The sequence below is a fragment of the Myodes glareolus genome, chromosome 13 (genome assembly GCF_982192425.1).
Source record: "Myodes glareolus chromosome 13, mMyoGla1.1, whole genome shotgun sequence".
Lineage (NCBI taxonomy): Eukaryota > Metazoa > Chordata > Mammalia > Rodentia > Cricetidae > Myodes > Myodes glareolus.
In genome coordinates this window covers 45,283,157-45,299,300 of record NC_142038.1, presented here as the reverse complement: position 1 = coordinate 45,299,300, position 16,144 = coordinate 45,283,157, and the positions used below count along the sequence as shown (strand labels likewise).

At 44.1% G+C, this 16,144-nt stretch overlaps 1 protein-coding gene across 1 annotated transcript; it reads right to left on the bottom strand.

Annotated features, from left to right (window-relative positions):
* Positions 1-457: 457 nt before the first annotated feature.
* Grxcr2 (glutaredoxin and cysteine rich domain containing 2) lies at positions 458-15,101 on the bottom strand. Its single transcript, XM_048419657.3, has 3 exons — positions 14,041-15,101; positions 7,598-7,825; positions 458-1,804 (listed from the first exon to the last, which is right to left on the bottom strand). The coding sequence occupies exons 1-3, from the start codon at positions 14,446-14,448 to the stop codon at positions 1,622-1,624; spliced, it is 819 nt and encodes a 272-aa protein (XP_048275614.1). The 5' UTR covers positions 14,449-15,101; the 3' UTR covers positions 458-1,621.
* Between the last annotated feature and the right edge of the window lie 1,043 nt (positions 15,102-16,144).

Sequence of the window (16,144 nt, the reverse complement as noted above, 5' to 3'; positions counted from 1 at the left end):
TTCTCCAAATATATTAATCCCATCCTGTATTAGTCCACCTTAGGAAAGCCACACTATACTTCAACTACCTGCTGCATGCTGACTCCACTTAAACCATAAGACCCACAAGATGCCAAAGGTCTGGCATCCTTTGGGTTACACGAGGTCTCAAGCCCGTGTGTGTGTGTGTGTGTGTGTGTGTGTGTGTGTGTGTGTGTGAAGAGTACTCAAACCATGCCTGTGGCAGAACACTCCCATCAACAAGTTAAGTACTTCAGGTCTCTTGACATCACCCCTTCTTCTGGTATGCTGAGAAGACAGAGAAAGGTGAACAGCTGTAGGAAGCACACACGGAGGCAGGAAGCCATCATACAGAGTCCCAAAGGAGTCAAGTTAGCAACGAGAAAGCAGACAAGAGCATCGTGGCTTCAAAGAGTGTGTTTGCATCTTTTTATTAGAAGTACTCATATTGCCCACATACAACCCACTGTTGATTTAACAGAGTTTAAGAGAATAACAAACCTTGCAGAATTACTAAGCTGTAAAGCCAGAACTATTACGGGAGACAAGCAGCACTGGATAATGGATTCTGGTGCCGTCCTCGCCGAGTGTGGAGAGTGGGTGTTCAAGCTACAAAAGTTCATCAACAAACGTGGTTTTAAAACTTAATAACTGTCTTTAAGAGGGAAGAGTCACCCTTCGCATGCACATTAGTGGGCGGTAAAACACAATGTCTATCAGCCCTCTCGGTTTTTCTCTTAGAGTTTCCTTAGTTCAGCACGGAACACCTGCTGTCCTTCCTAAAGACAAGCTGGCTGGATCGGAGTCCTAAAATAGACCCGTGTTTTTGGTAATTTAGTGAGGAGCTGGCAGAATTCTTATCACAAATACGTGCTTGAGCACCAAATTGATCATAGATAGGTTTGGTATAGCTTTATAACCTCACCAGTTAAAGGCACACAGAAAGATGGTAGACCCTCCTCACCTGAGCGCAAGTGCTCTCCGGCTGTCTAGCTGGTGTGGGAGCACTCCGCCACATCGGAGCAGCTACAGGAGGGCCTCCTCCTCTCACCTGTCTCTGGAATGAGCATACTGTTTGCTTGCAGAGGCCTGCCAGGACCACTGGTGTTCGCTGTATCTTCTCCCTTCTGCTTCATTAGAATTCAATTTGCCCAATGACAATTTCAGATGCATGACAAGCAACAGGAATTTGGTTCGTTGGAAATCCGCTTCTTTCTTCCTTTCTCACCACATAATTTTGCAAAATAACCCGCAGCCCGGAAAATGACTTCAACCTACTGCCTGAAGTGTATATTTATTTATTTGTTCACTGATGCGGGGGGGAGGGGGGGAAGACTGAGCTAAATCAAGTGAGATGCGTGCACGTGTTCCTGAAAGGATAATTTTAGGACCAGTTTCAAAGCCGATTCTGATTCAAAAATGCCCCCATTACTTAGACCCATGTAGAGATGTTACCCGCTTTACAAAATGTCATCAAATAATTTGAGATTTGCTAGTGTTAGGAGTGGGCGCAGCTGCTGTAGCGCCTTTTCCGGGAGAAGCAGGAGAAAGGGAGATGGTTTATTAGGGGAGCACACGTGGGAGTGTAATAAAAGGAGATGTGAGAACCCGGGGCCACCGGCTACGGGCTGCAAATTCGGCAAGGTTGCAGGCCATTCTCGTTGCAGGCAGGGCACCTGAGGGCTCGATAGGACTCCTTGAATCTGTTAGCCAGCATTGAGAACTTGCTGCCGTGGCACAGAGAGCAGGTGGCGATGCCGGACCCCTGGCAGTGGAGACAGCTGTCCTCAGGGACCAACCCGTCCTGCAAGAGAGAAGTCAGGCTTCCGTTAGGTCAGCGGTTCAAGCCCACCCTTTTCACAGAAATCAAAACCGTGCTAGGACTTGGCAAAGACTGGAGCAGAACTGTAGAAAATGTTTCTCATAAACACTCACGGGGAAGCGGCCAGGACACAGAGCAGCAATTGGATCAGAGGGGATTTCTCAGGCTCGTGATACCTTCTGCGGCCGCGTCCGACATTCTTCAGCTTTCTGCTCTTGATCACCCTTGTTCCCATCTGATAGATGCTCAATAAAGGCCAGGCATGACTTTTCCCTCTGCCAGACAGAGGGACAAGCCCATGTGACAAACCTTAGTGGGTGCTCAAAGAAACCAGGAGCTTCCTTCCCTAAGGGTTTCCTGTGTCTCGTGCATGGCACCCCCACAACAGCCCAGGGCATACCTTCACCCAGGGCGGTAGGGAAATGCCATACTGAGCAGACCTGGTAATGTCAGACACAGAGCCTGGAAGAAGAGGAGGCAGATTTTAATCCCTGGGGACGGAGCACCAGACTCCATGCCCTCTGACTGTTCATACAACCAATCATTGTGGCTCTCCAATACCAGGTGCTCAGAAAGGGATGCCTTCTCACTGGGAGACTGGGTGAGTGAATGGATTAGATCTGAGCTCGTCTACTATTTTATTCTCTTTGAGAACTGTGTAAGGCCTAATGATTAAAGCCCTAGTCTTGATGGACAGGGCAAAGGCTCACGAAGCTCCACTCCCACGGGAGACGTTACTGGCAACTGATGACTGCTGGCCAAGGAAGACTCAGTTTTCTTCAGGGATTCGACCCTGGAGAGGCAACCTGTGTTCTGGAAGACGGTCCTACACCTGTGCTCTTACCTGTAGCACTAAATCGACTCAGGGTCTTTGCTTTAAGAGAAAAAGATATGAAGTAGGGAGGGAAAGTTGCAAGGGGGGTGCGTGTTGAAGGGAAGGGAATGGGAAGTGGATTAGATCAAAACCATGTATTGATACATAGTGAGAGCCGGTCTCAAATGAAAAAAAATTATATGTGTATGAAATTCTCCATAAAAACACAAGCTCGGGGCTGTGGAGCCAATGGACCAGAGCGGAAGCTGATGTCCGATGAGGGCAGCACAGCGGGACCTTCGCTCAGCCTCTCCTGCTTGGTCTCACTACTGAGAAAACAGGCAGGACGTGCAGGAAATGCCCCCCCCCACGCCGAGTCCTGGGATATCGAGTGAGACAGCACGTGCAATCACAGGCTGCTCTCCTCTTCCATATCCCAAGCTCCCCGTAAAAGTCAGTTCCCTTCTCAGTCCACAGTCTCCTGTCTCCAGAAAACGCCCCTCGGCTATGTCTTGAGCCAAGACGTCTGAGACATCTCACAGAAATGAGCAATTTCACGCTCTTTATAAGCACTATCTCCGCAGGAGTGGGCTGCAAACCAGACCACCGCCAGGTGAACTGAGTAAGGAGCCCCATCCAGTTCAGCTTCTGAAAGGCCTTTCACGCCCATCTCAGGTTCGCCCACGCCCAGGTTCCGAGTCCAGGTGCACCGACTCTGGTACAACACCCATTCTTGTGAGAAGCTTTCTCCGCTCAAGCCAGTCCGGTTGAGATGCCTATCATGCCGACCATCTCAGGGAACACAACTTGGAAAACCCTTTCAACAGATAATTGCCCTCCTTCTGATGATTCAGGAAGAGTGACCTCAGATGATCTAATTTTTTTAAATCTAAACCTCTCCCCTTTCTGGGAGCCTCAGGTTCTTGTCCCTAGACATGTCTACACAGCCCTGCCCACTCCCACCTGTTTCCAGATGTCAGCTGCTCAGTTCCTTCCAGACAGACTTATCCACCCACTCTTCCTTCTCAGGAGCCCCACTCAGGGCTACCCCCAACCGGGAAGTCTCCTGCTCCACTGACTCTTCCTGAGTACATCACAGAAAGCTTCCCAGTTGCTTCATCAGCCCTTCCTAGACATCCAGAGTCACATTTAGATAATATTATTTAGATATTATTATATTATTATTATTATTATTATTATTATTATTATTATTATTACATAAGTAGTGCCTGGCACAATATTTGTTCACATGCTGATCTCCCACTAAACAAAAATAATCATGTGTAAGAAACCCTCTTCTTTTTTTCCCCCTTTCATTGGAAATAGATTCTTTTCTCTTACAATATATACTGATACAGTTTCCTCTCCCTCTACTCCCAGTTCCTCCCCTCCCTGCCGGATCCACTCCCTTGCTGTCTCTCATTAGAAAAGAACAGGCTTCTAGGCCATAACAACCAAATGTGACCAAAAAAAAAAAATACAAGATAAAGCAAAAACTATCACGTGGAGTCCGGACAAGGCTGAACAAAAAGGAAAGAGCCCTGAGGGCAAGCACAAGAATCAGAGGAACCCTCTCCTTAAAACTCTTCTCAAAATATTTAGCACCAGGGATAAAATACAGCTGCATGGCATAGTTTAGGCTCAAGACCTAAACAGATCCTCTCAGTCTACTTTCTTCTCTGGTCACTCTATGTCACTCTCGGACCAAGAAAAGGGTGCTTCTGTTGCTTCCTTCAGCCATGCAGGCATGCACAGTTCTGCAGACAGTGATCAGCATAAAGCCAGAGTCGGCAGTGGTTGTGATCATAACATTGGTATGGACCTGATTTGACTGCTGTCTCTGGTGACCTCTAGTGAGTTACTTGACCTCGCTGAGTCTCAGCTTCCCTAGTGGAAGAGAAGACATTCTCCAAGGAGTCTTCACGAGAAGGAAATGAACTATTGCATGGACAAACGCAAGAAAGGTAGCTGTCTCTTGTGGGCCCTCAGAAATCAGTAGCTATTACTGTTGGTATTATCTTATCTTTCTACCTCAAAGATGAGAGTGCCTCATGAAGCATTAAAGTGCCCAGAGGTTTACAGGGACAGTCTCATCAAGCACAGAGCCTGAATCCTCTCCTTGCAAATGTCTCTGTGGCTCAATTCCATTATTCTTCTCCTTTGCTTTAGAGTTGATAGAGGTTCAAGGTGGCCCGGCTTTCTGCCTTGCCCTACTGTTTCATCGGGCTCTCTCTTCCCAGTTACAAACAGCAGAGCAAAGTACCCCTTAGCCAGAAGGGTTTCCTTGATGTTCTTTGACCCTTTCTTTTAGAATAAAACTTGTCTGGGCATTCATTGCACAAAGGATCGAACAAACAAATAGTAATTTAAACCAGAGTTTAAAGAACAGACAAGGGAAGTGTAACCTTTCCTGGAAACCTTCTGCCACACAACTCTGCCCCTGCTTACAGCACTACAGGAAAAAAAAAATCTGGATTCCTTGAAACTGAATTGAAAGGTAATTGTCACCTGGAACCTGCCGCCATTGCCTTTTCTTTCAGGACTATGAAGTGACCTGCACCTGCCTATTTCTTATTGTGTGGGGGGAAGGGGTGTCCCCCCAATTTACAACACAATAAGAGAAATAATGGAACTAAAGATTTATACAGAAGAAAGGTGATGTTTACAATGTCACCTGCCACCATGCTGGGTTCTACAGACTTCTTAGAAGACAAGAGAAGCAACAGTGGCATGTTTCTTTTCAGCTGACGCTTGGTTCCAAATTCCATTATGTTTCCCACCACAGGTAACACTGACTGAACATCAATTATGTGCCAGGTTTTGGTTTTTGTTGTTGTTATTTTTTTTAACCTGGGAACTGCAATATTGCATCTACCATGAACACAGCTTCTGACTTCGTGGAGATCAAATCCTGGTAGGTATGAGCAAACCTTAACCACAGAATCACAAACATGAAAGTAAAGTTGAGGAGGCGTGCCAAGTCCTGATGGGTTGATTCTGAGTGTGTCATCCTCACGGGAGCTGTCGAGAGCCCTCTGAGAGATGGAACCTCCCCTGAGGTATCAGGAGCTAAAAGGAAGAGAACAGAAGACCTGGGGGCCACTGCATGAGGACAGGGGATCTGCCTCTGACAAGAGCGTGGAAAGAACCTATGAGAGACGGACAGATGGACAGACGGGCAGTAGAGGGAGGAGAGGGAGCAAGGACACAAGAGATGTGTACCAGATAAAACCAGAGACACTAACACCAGCCAGGCAACCCGGGGCTTTCTAAAACACATAAAGAGATTTGGTCTTATCCCAAGCAATGAAGCATCATAGAAAGCTCTGAGGGGTAGAAGGGCTAGGAAGGAACTGGCAGAAACAAAGAGTCTCATTTCAAAAGTGCCACATTGGGTGTGAAATCAGTTCAAAGGGTGGATGTGAGCCAAACTTCAGGAGCCTTTTTTTGAAGTCCAAGAAAGAGGCTTATGTTCTGGTGGAGTGGGTGGGCCAGGAGAGAAAGAGAGAAGATAGATTTTAAGAGAGAAGGTGGAGAGCTAGATTGTCATGTAAGATAGAGAAATGAGAGTGGAGATACTTGGCACCTTGGCCTAAAGTCATGGCTCAGAGATGGCTATGACTTCCTCATTCTCTTCACCTCAGTCCTCTCAACGCAGGGACATCATTCAGGTCCACGAAGCCTTTCTTCCATTTTCCAGTCTACCTCATGGGATATTAGAGTGAGTTCCACAGAAACTAACTTGCGTACAAGGGACCATGGAGTGTGGCGGTCAGTGCTGACAGCAACATATGGTTCAATTGTTCACTCTCAGTAGACTACAAAAAATCAGTATATTGTAGTCCACAGGTGCCTGGGCTTGTGGGTTTACAAATGGTATCAGTTTCAACTCACCCAACTGGTGTGGGAGGTCCTTCTGTCTATGTGTTGCTTTTATTGATTAATGAATAAAGAAACTGTTTTGGACCTATAACAGGACAGAATTTAGCTAGGCAGGGAAAAACTAAGCTGAATGCTGGGAGAAAGAAGGGTGGAGTCAGAGAGAAGCCGTGGAGCCACTGGAAATAAACACTGTGAACTTTACCCAGTAAGTCACAGCCAATACATAGATTAATAGAAATGGGTTAAATTAATGTAAGAATTGGCCAATAAGAAGCTAGAGCTAATTGGCCAAGCAGTGATTTAATTAATACAGTTTTTGTATGATTATTTTGGGGCTAAGCAGCCTGAAACTAACTCGTGGCCCTTCTCCAACATCCAACCTTCAAACTGACTCGAGACTTTCCAGATCTTCACTGATTGCAGACTGAGTTTTGGACCAATAGCAGAGGCACAAGTGAACTCATAAGAAAAGGGCAGAACTGGGGCTGGGGATGTAGGTCAATTGGTAGAGTGCTTGCCTAGCTTGCAGGAAGCACTGGGTTCAATGCCCAGCACTATGTGAGCCTCGCGTAGCAGCACATCCACCATTGATGTCAGCACTCCGGATTAGAGGCAGAAGGATCAGAAGTTCAAAATCATCCTCAGCTATGTTGAGAGTTTGAGAACAGCTTGAGCTGTAGACTCTGTCTCAGAAAAATCAATAAATAAAATAGAACAGAGCTGATTTGTCCCCATCTCTAAAACCCATGGTTCATAAGACACAACTCACAGGAAAAGCAATGGATTCCCTAATCAGATGCCAAAAGGAGTCATCCAAAAAATTAAAGATTATAAATATTTAAAATGTGAATGTCTAGTCATGAACATAATAATAGATTATATATAATAAAATAAGCGTGGATCTATAGTAATAATATGCCCTGCCATTATAAGCCAATAGGTGTTAAAATTCTTTCACACTTTAGCAAATATTGTAAGTGTTGTTATTCACAAATGTCTCGGGAGGTATTGCAGGAGCAGAACAAGGTGCAGGCCAGTGCCGCAGGGCCAGCCTGGGGGAAACAGTGGCGCTGACACACCTGTGTGTGCTGATTATGGAGAAATGTGCCTTCCGTCTCCGGCAGGGGACTGTCATTTTGCTCCCCGTCACCATCGTTTTCCCCTGTGCCCATCAGAGCCTCCTCCTCAGCAACTGCTTCCTTCTGGAGGATTCTCCTCATGAAGTCCCTTTTGTCCATCGGGGTCCGGATGATTTTCAGGTTGTTCGTGTAGATGATTATCTTCCCAAAATCTATAATCGGTGGAGGCTAGAGAAACAGAGAGTGGGTGTCAGCAGTCACCAAACTCAGGGTGGCAGAAGCTGCCCAGTGCCCTTCCCAAAAAGCCGGAAAAAGTGGTTTTGCACCCACCCAAACTGTGACTCATCCCACCCCAAGGCTTCTTTCCAAGGTTTGTTTATTCTTTCTAAAAGTAAGAAGAGTCCCTTTCCTTCTAGCTGAGGATGGGAACCGAGGAAGGCTGGACCACACAGAGGGCAGGACTGTACAGATCAGGGTCCAGAGCATTTGTTCCCACTGTTCCTCAGAGCAACCAGTCAGAGCTGGGCACATGCAAAGGGACTCTTTCAACTTATTTAAATATTTGTCTATGCATAAATAATATTATCTCATAGCACTTGCTGAGCACTGTGTGTCGGGAATCATGCTAAGCATTTTACTGACAGCACTTCCCTACTAAACATCCCTGTGAAGGATATGGTATGATTTCCACTCTCTGCAGGTGAGGACTAAGTCTCAGTGGGGTCAAGTACCTCACTAAGGTGATGGTGTGATTTGGAAACTGTGACTGGAATTCAAACCTAATACCTTTCTTGAAGTTTTAGATTCATTCTTTTTACTTTCTGTGTATGAGTGTTTTGCTTACATATATATGTGCACCTCATAGATGTTTGGTGTCTGCAGAGGTCAGATGAGGATGCTGGATATCTTAGAACTGGAGTTAGAGATGCTTGTGTGCACCATGTGGGTGCTGGGAACTGAACGTGGTGCCTCTGCAGGAGCAGCAAGTGCTCTGAAACAGTGAGACAACTCTCCAGTCCCTAAAGTGATATAGGAGAGTCTTCTATCTATGTGTTACTCTCATTGGTTAATAAAGAAACTGCTTGGCCTGATAGGTCAGAACATAGGTGGGTGGAGTAGACAGAATAGAATGCTGGGAAGAAGGCAATGAGGCAGATGCCATGATTCCCCTTCCCGAGACGGACGCTGGCTAGACTCATTCCGGTAAGCCACGACCTCGTGGTGGTTTACAGATTATTAGATTTGGGTTAATCAAGATGTGAGAATTAGCCAATAAGAGGCTACAGATAATGGGCCAGGCAGTGTTTAAATGAATACAGTTTCCGTGCAATTATTTTGGGTGTAAGCTAGCTGGGATCTGGGCGGGAACAGAGCCTGCCACTCCATTTGCTACACTAAAGCCTACATTCTCTGTTTCCTTTCTTCCTTTCTCTCTTCCCTTCCTTCTTTCTTTAGACAGGGTCTCACTGTGTAGCCTTGGTGCTGGAAACTCACTATATAAACCAGGTTGGCCTCAAACTCGTCGAGATCCATGTGCATCGGCTCACAAGTGCTGAAATTTAACAGAGTTTTCCAAACTCCCATATTCTTACATACTCTTAACACCTATATGCACAATTCACAAGCATTCCTTTCTCCCCAAATATATCTCTATATATCATATATCAAATATATATATATATAATTACAAAAGATATATCAGTGAATATACCCTGTCATAATCCATTTTTGTTATTCAACTAACATGGAATACTTGTATCAATATACTTCTAAACAATCATTGTTAATAGTTAATATCTCTTTCTATGGGTTTACCATGTGTTACCTAATGTTTTGCTCATAAAAAAGACAATACTATAGTGCACTGAAGAAGCTGGATGGAGGACAGGCTTGTAAGACTGTAGCTCGATGGCAGAGAGCTTGCCTAGCATGTGAGGCCTAGGGCTCAGAATGTTCAAGACTCAGAGGAGGAAGGAGAAGGAGAAGAAAGGGGAGAGGAATAAGAGGAGAAAGAAGAGGAGGAGGAGAAGGAACAAGAGAGGGAAAGACAAAGGAAGAGTAGCTGCTCAGGGGCCACTTGACCAGGAACACACAAGCTTTGCTCAGTTGCACAGCTGGGAGGGAAACAGCCTTGGATTCCAGTTCTGATGTCCATTAGTTACAAGACACAGTGCAGCAGTGAACTCTGATACACTCCATTTTGGTCATCTGCATGTGCCTTGACATCCAGCTGGTAGCTAGTTGCTTAAATGCTAGAGTACTTCCACAGATGTGCCGAAACTCTTGGGTTCTGTCACCTCTTATAAAGTCTCCCTGCTAGGAATTTCCAACATCGTCAAGTTCAGCAATATAAGGGTTCATGCTAGCTGGGCACGGTGGTGCACGCCTCTAATCCCAGCACTCTGGAGGCAGAGGCAGGCTGATCTCTGTGAGTTCGTGATAGCCTGGTCTACGGAGCAAGTTCTAGGACAGCCAAGGCCGCACAGAGAGACTCTGTCTCAAACACCTCCTCAAGAAAGGGGTTTGATGCCTAAGACACCAAGCTCCAGGGCCCTTCCCCAACTGGCTACATATTTTCACTCTAGTAACTAAGGATGATATCATCTTCTGAGGATGGAAGCTGATATGAAAGATACAGAAAAGTGGGGTTGGCAAAAGCTGTTGATACTGTGCAAGTGTGGGCGTCATTGCTGCTGTTATTAAAAACTATTTTTCAATAGTGTATGCACACTCACGCTGTACAGCCAAACACCGCAGCATGAAATATTTTTCCTGGTTCTAGAATTGTATAAACCCAGCCTGCTTAGATGATGCCAGAGTTAAACGCTCTCATATTTAGGTATTCAGTTGGAATCTAACAAGAACAAGATGTCAACATTCAGACTCCAGTAAACAGCCATGGAGTTTTTCAATGATTACTTAAGCCACAGGCTTCCTGTCTGGCCTTCTTTTCTCCCTCTTCAGAGGATCCGATTCCATTTCCTTTTGTTTTATGCACACTGGATTCCCGTTTCACACTCTAGACTATCGGTTCCTGACATGGGGAGATAAGGGTGGTGGTACTTTTGGAAGGTTCTGTTTCTACTTCCTGTAATAGCGAAAAGGTTCAGTTACCAGGAAGTTTCCTCAGACCCAGGACTCTTTTCTTTCAGTTTCTTCTCTTGAAGACTAAACTCTCACTATGCTCAAGAGATGGACGGCCGTCTGCTTCAACCCCTGCCCCCAAACCAGTCAACATCTAAGAGAGCAAATACTTTCACTCCGAAGATGAAGAGCCCCAATCATTCTGAATGTGTGTTTAATTTCAGTCCTCTTGCTAGCCAGAGCAAAACTCTCTGAGTGTAACTGTAGTTTACAAGGTCTGGTTACATCTAGTTGCCTGTAAGGAAGATCCACTCTTGTAGGATAGAGGGTCAGCTGGAGCCAAGAATCTTTTAGCTTTTTGCACACAGTCTAGAATGGCAGTGTATGTAGGAAAGTATCTGAACACATTCGGTTTCTGTAGCCACGTGCCTATAAACAGTCATCCAGACCCTAATGAATACAGAGAAGCGTTGTTAGATACTGGATATTTAATGGGCTTTGGGGTCATGGAAACCCAATTCAAATTTTATCCAAATGTTATTTGACAACTAGGTTAGATGGACAGGTTATTTTAATCTGTAAACCCTGTAACAGTCTGTTTGCCCAATTTGAAATTTTCTTTCTCATTGAAATATTATAAGACCATTTAATACACAAGTATTTGTTCAGTAAATGTCGCCTCCTTCTTTTCCCTGTCCATAATTTCACAAACCCTACACATTTCAGTGAGTTTTAATTCCTTAACGTGTTTTTATTACCTATCACCACCTTTTCTACCCATCACATAAAATAAACGGTAGACTCAACATTTCCTTAAGAACTTGTTCATCGCTACAATAATAGGTACCGTTTGCTAAACATATATCGGTGCCAGGCACTTTGCAGGAATTATCTATTTTAATCCTCTTAATGGCCCTCCTGAGGAAGACACTTTTGTTATTCTCAGGCCAAGATGATGACGTTGGGGCTCAAGAAAGTGACTTTATCCAAACTCACACAGACATCAGAGCCCATGTTTTGTTTTTATCATTACAATACACATACCGGACAGCTTACTATTCTAACCATTTATTGGTGCAGAGTTCCCTAAAATTTCCATTGTTGTACAACATTTATCTTCAGAGCTTTATCTTCCCAAACTGAAATGCTGAATCCATAAACAGTAACATCTTCTTTTCTACCCCTAGCCTGACAACAACCATCCACTTTCTGTCTCCATTGATTTGTACCATCAGTACATCATGCCGCTGCAATGGTACAGGTCTCCCTGTTGTGCATGGCTTATTTCATTTAGCCTAATGTGTTCAAGCTTCATCCATGTTGAAGCATATCAAAATTTCCTAAGGTGTTGAAATATTCCATTATGTGTACATACCACTTCTTGTGTAGCCATTCATCAACTGATGAACATTTAAGTTGTTTCCGCCTTTAATTAATGGTGAATTTCTGTGAATAGTGGTGCACCAATACCTGTTTGAGTTCCACATGCTTAAGTGAATCACTGCACTTAACTGCAACCCATCATGCTGTCATAGGCAGCATTTATGAGGAGTCAATGTTCAGCTCCATCCACTGTTGGGAAGTCATGAAGCTCCAGATATTGTCTCCTTGCTTTTCATGAACACAATCGTGAACTGTTTCAGTAGGTGGTGGACTGCACAGATCCGTCACAGTCCCTGCCACACTTAGAACTTGATGACAACGGGATGGGGTCATTGGTGGAAACACAGAGAAAGCAAGAAATAATGAGCCCCAACAGGAACTGAACTTTCAACATGACCTCTGGAATATCTGTGTTTTAATCCAGTTTTACAAATCTATGTCAAACCATTCTTACATGTGCCGAAGTTGGCATATGAGTTATAAAGTAGTTTAAATTATCTATCATGGCTTTGATGACCTAGGCCTTTTTTAAATCTCAGCTTCCAAATAAGAAACAGTTACAAAGGACTATTATAAGCAGAAAACATAGCTAAGTGCCTAGGACACAAATAAATAGCACTATCAGGAGCACCATCACCGCCATCATTACTACGTAATGATCTTGTTTGTTAAAAAGGAACACGATATAGAGATTAAAGTATGGAAAATCAGGGAATCAATATCCCTATTCTGACTCAACAGCTTAGGTTCCTACAGTGATGTGTGGCCTTTAATCAACTTGGTACATAACTTTCTTCCTTCACGAAATAGAAATGACCATACCTTGCCTTTTTCCTTGAGAATGAGCTAAAGATAAGACTATGATGGACATAGAAGACAATTCATGGCAGCACTTTATAACGCATAAAACATTCTACTAACATGAGGGATTTTCATTCTCAACCCCTTCATACTAAAATGAAACCTGCTATTGGTTTTGGTATCTGTAGATATCACAATTATCTTTTTGCCAATATCAACAAGTCCAAAACATTTGCCTGCAATACCTATTTCCTTAGGAAATGAACAATAAAAATGATTAAAAATAATTATCTGAAAAAAAACTCCCAAGATGAGAACAAATCATGATATAGTTATCATTAGGAACTTACATACATTACACAGAGGTGCTCTTTAAGAGAAACAGCATTCATACTTCCACTACCGTGAGCACAAACCCATCTCCTAAGAGACTGGAAATTACTGAGTATTTTCCATGTTGTCTTAGCTTAAAATAGAGTCCCTCAGGGGCTTCTGATTATCCCTCATTCCAGAGAAGCTTAGAAAACCTGCAGGAAGAGCGTGCGTCATTGAACTATTAGTTCAAACTTCTTCCTCGAGAAACATTTCCTCTGTTTGATTTCCTTTTCACCATTTCTTCCCAGGATTCCAGCTACCTAGTGTTCGTATTAATGAGCACTGGGATGGCAAAACTAAATAAATATACCGACAATTTTAAAAAGCAGGCAGTAGGAAGGTGATAAGGAGAAAAAAAAAAAAACAAGACATGGATAAAATACAGCAGAGTAATTGGCTGGAGCAAAATGGGTACCTTCAAATATTCAATTCTTTCAGGAAACGGAATGACCTACTGCTGCATAATTCTCCGAAACGGCAGGCTGGCAACCCGAAAACCACTGCACCTCTATCTAATTTACACACGAAGGAAACTCAGCCAAAGACCCAATTACAGTGTATTACCCTGGGTGGAATTTGAACGCTGCCTATGCTCGTCACACTTTCCAATGAGTAGTCAACCCGCGTGTTATTTTTGTCCAAGAAATATTATTCTAATAACGGCTCCCCATTTGATGCACCTACAGCTCTGACCGGTAGCTGAACTTGAGAGAGATGGTTATCTTGAAGCACCTGGGCATTTTGCTAGACATATTGCAAGGAGCCTACCCTAAAAGTCCATAACCTCACATAATACCAACCTTATGGTCATTCGCCTTGTAGTCATTGAACAGAGGCTGGCTGCCCGCCAGAGAGTAGGCACTGCTGTCTCTAAACACGCTGATCCTTTGAGCAGTCAGCTTAGGGGAATACAGCTGAGGCTTGGGGGCTTCCCCTGACCCGTAGACGCCATCCATTGGTTCAAGAGCCTCCTGGAGAAAACTGTGAGGGTATTCCTCTTTGGGTGACTCTAATTCCTGCCCGTCCTCAAAAACCTGCTTCAACACTCGGCCGCTGTAGGAAGAGGAGATCTTAAATCGTACTTTTCTGGGTTTGTCGTCGCTCTTCTGGTTCAGTTTCTTTTCCGGGTCCTCCATCAGCAGGAAGGTCTCACTGCGGTTTCTAGGCTTCCAAGCAGCCAGTGGAACCAGGCTCTGAGAAAAGGGCATCTTATTTTCTCTCCTTCTGCATATGATTAATTCAAGTTGGTTCTGAAGAACGCTCAATTACAGCAACTGACACCCACACATTAAATATTGATAGACCTCCTGAAAAGGCAGGTGATCGCGCCTACGCAGAGTAGATGGAACAGCAAGATGAGTCCTCTTCCTGGTCTCAAGCGTACCCCTAACTTTACCCAAACTCTGGTGTTTCTTACTCTGGGGGAGAATACATTGATTACCATGATAAAGTGCCAACCCCATAACACTTGATCAATTAGCAATTACCTTGTTATCATTACCAAAAACAGCTATAACCTAGTGAGGAAGTTCAAATACATGTCCATGGAACTCTAACACCATGTCTGGCCCCCAGTTTTACAAACAGTGTCTTATGAGGCTCAGGATACCAAGCAGTTTCTTGGGATTTCTTCTTAGACTAGAAAGAATCAGAGGGTCCAGAAGCCAAGTGACTGACTGAGTAGTAAAAACTCTTCCGGAGAACCTGAGTTTGCTTCCCAGCACCCATACAGTGACTGACAACCATCTGTATTTATAACTCCTCTTCCAGGGCTTCTGCTACTCTTTTTTTGGGGGGTGGGGGGGGGCTCCACAGACACATGTACCACACAGATATATGTGCAGACAAAACAAACATAAGTAAATAAAAGTCTTCCTTTGCAACTACTGCACCAGACCCTACAGACTTGCGGACTCAGCAAATTCTCATCTCTGAGACAGTGAGTGAGATGAATATCAGAGATGTGAGTCCCGTGAAGCCCTACAGGCCTGCATAGAAAACAGACCTGACCCATGTGGAAGGCTAACCTCGTGCTTGGGGAGTAAAGTGTCCCCTGATGAATGAATCGATGACTATTTTACAAAGGGGGATGCTCTCTAAAGAGAGGAGACTACAAAGACTGACCAAGAAAGGGTTTCTGGGTTGCATCTAAGGGGTTGGTTTGGATCTGAGGAGATGGAATAATGGGATAAATTCTTTCTGTCTTTGCCAGAGACACAATGATGTAATTGCTTGCCCAAGCTGAGTTCTCGTACTCCTCAGCCATTTCTAAGGATTCACTCACTAATAAACCCCCCTTCTATGCAACTCAGTTACATTCTTCATTCCCTTACCTCCCTCCAAACCCTCCTATTTAGCTCTCCCTACTCTCCTTCAAATTCATGATCTCTCTCTTTTTACTAATTGTTTATGCATATATATATACACACACACATATATGTGTATACATACATACATATGTATGTATGTATATATGTAAAACGTACCTAGACATAACCTTTTAAGTCCATATAAAGCTACCCATATGTATGTTCTTAGGGCTGACCATTTGGCACTGGACCTGCAGCTGGCACGCTCCTCCCTGGGGAAGGCAAATCACCTCTCGTGTCCCCAGCTTTCCTCAGTTGCCTGTACTTCTGTGTAGTATTGAGACCTCATGGGTTTTTCTTCATTCAGTTTGGTGTGTCCACTGGGGTCATCCTCACTCAGGTCACACTTGGGGGTGAGACTTTATAAGTGTAGTTTCTGATACTACTAAGAGATACAGTCTCACAGCAAACTCCCTGATCCTCTGGCTCTGACAATTTTCCCACTGACTCTTCCATGTTTTCTGAGCTTTAGGTGCAGGGGTGTTTTGCATATATATATATATATATATATATATATATATATATATATATATAT

Bases quoted from the DNA above. Each gene is read 5' to 3' on its own strand.
- Grxcr2 (XM_048419657.3), bottom strand. From the start codon at position 14,448: ATGCCCTTTTCTCAGAGCCTGGTTCCACTGGCTGCTTGGAAGCCTAGA. The intron at 7,826-14,040 runs GTTGGTATTATG...CTGTTTCTCTAG, and splicing joins ACAAGGCGAATGACCATAAG to CCTCCACCGATTATAGATTT. The intron at 1,805-7,597 runs GTGTGTCAGCGC...TCTCTCTTGCAG, and splicing joins TCCATAATCAGCACACACAG to GACGGGTTGGTCCCTGAGGA.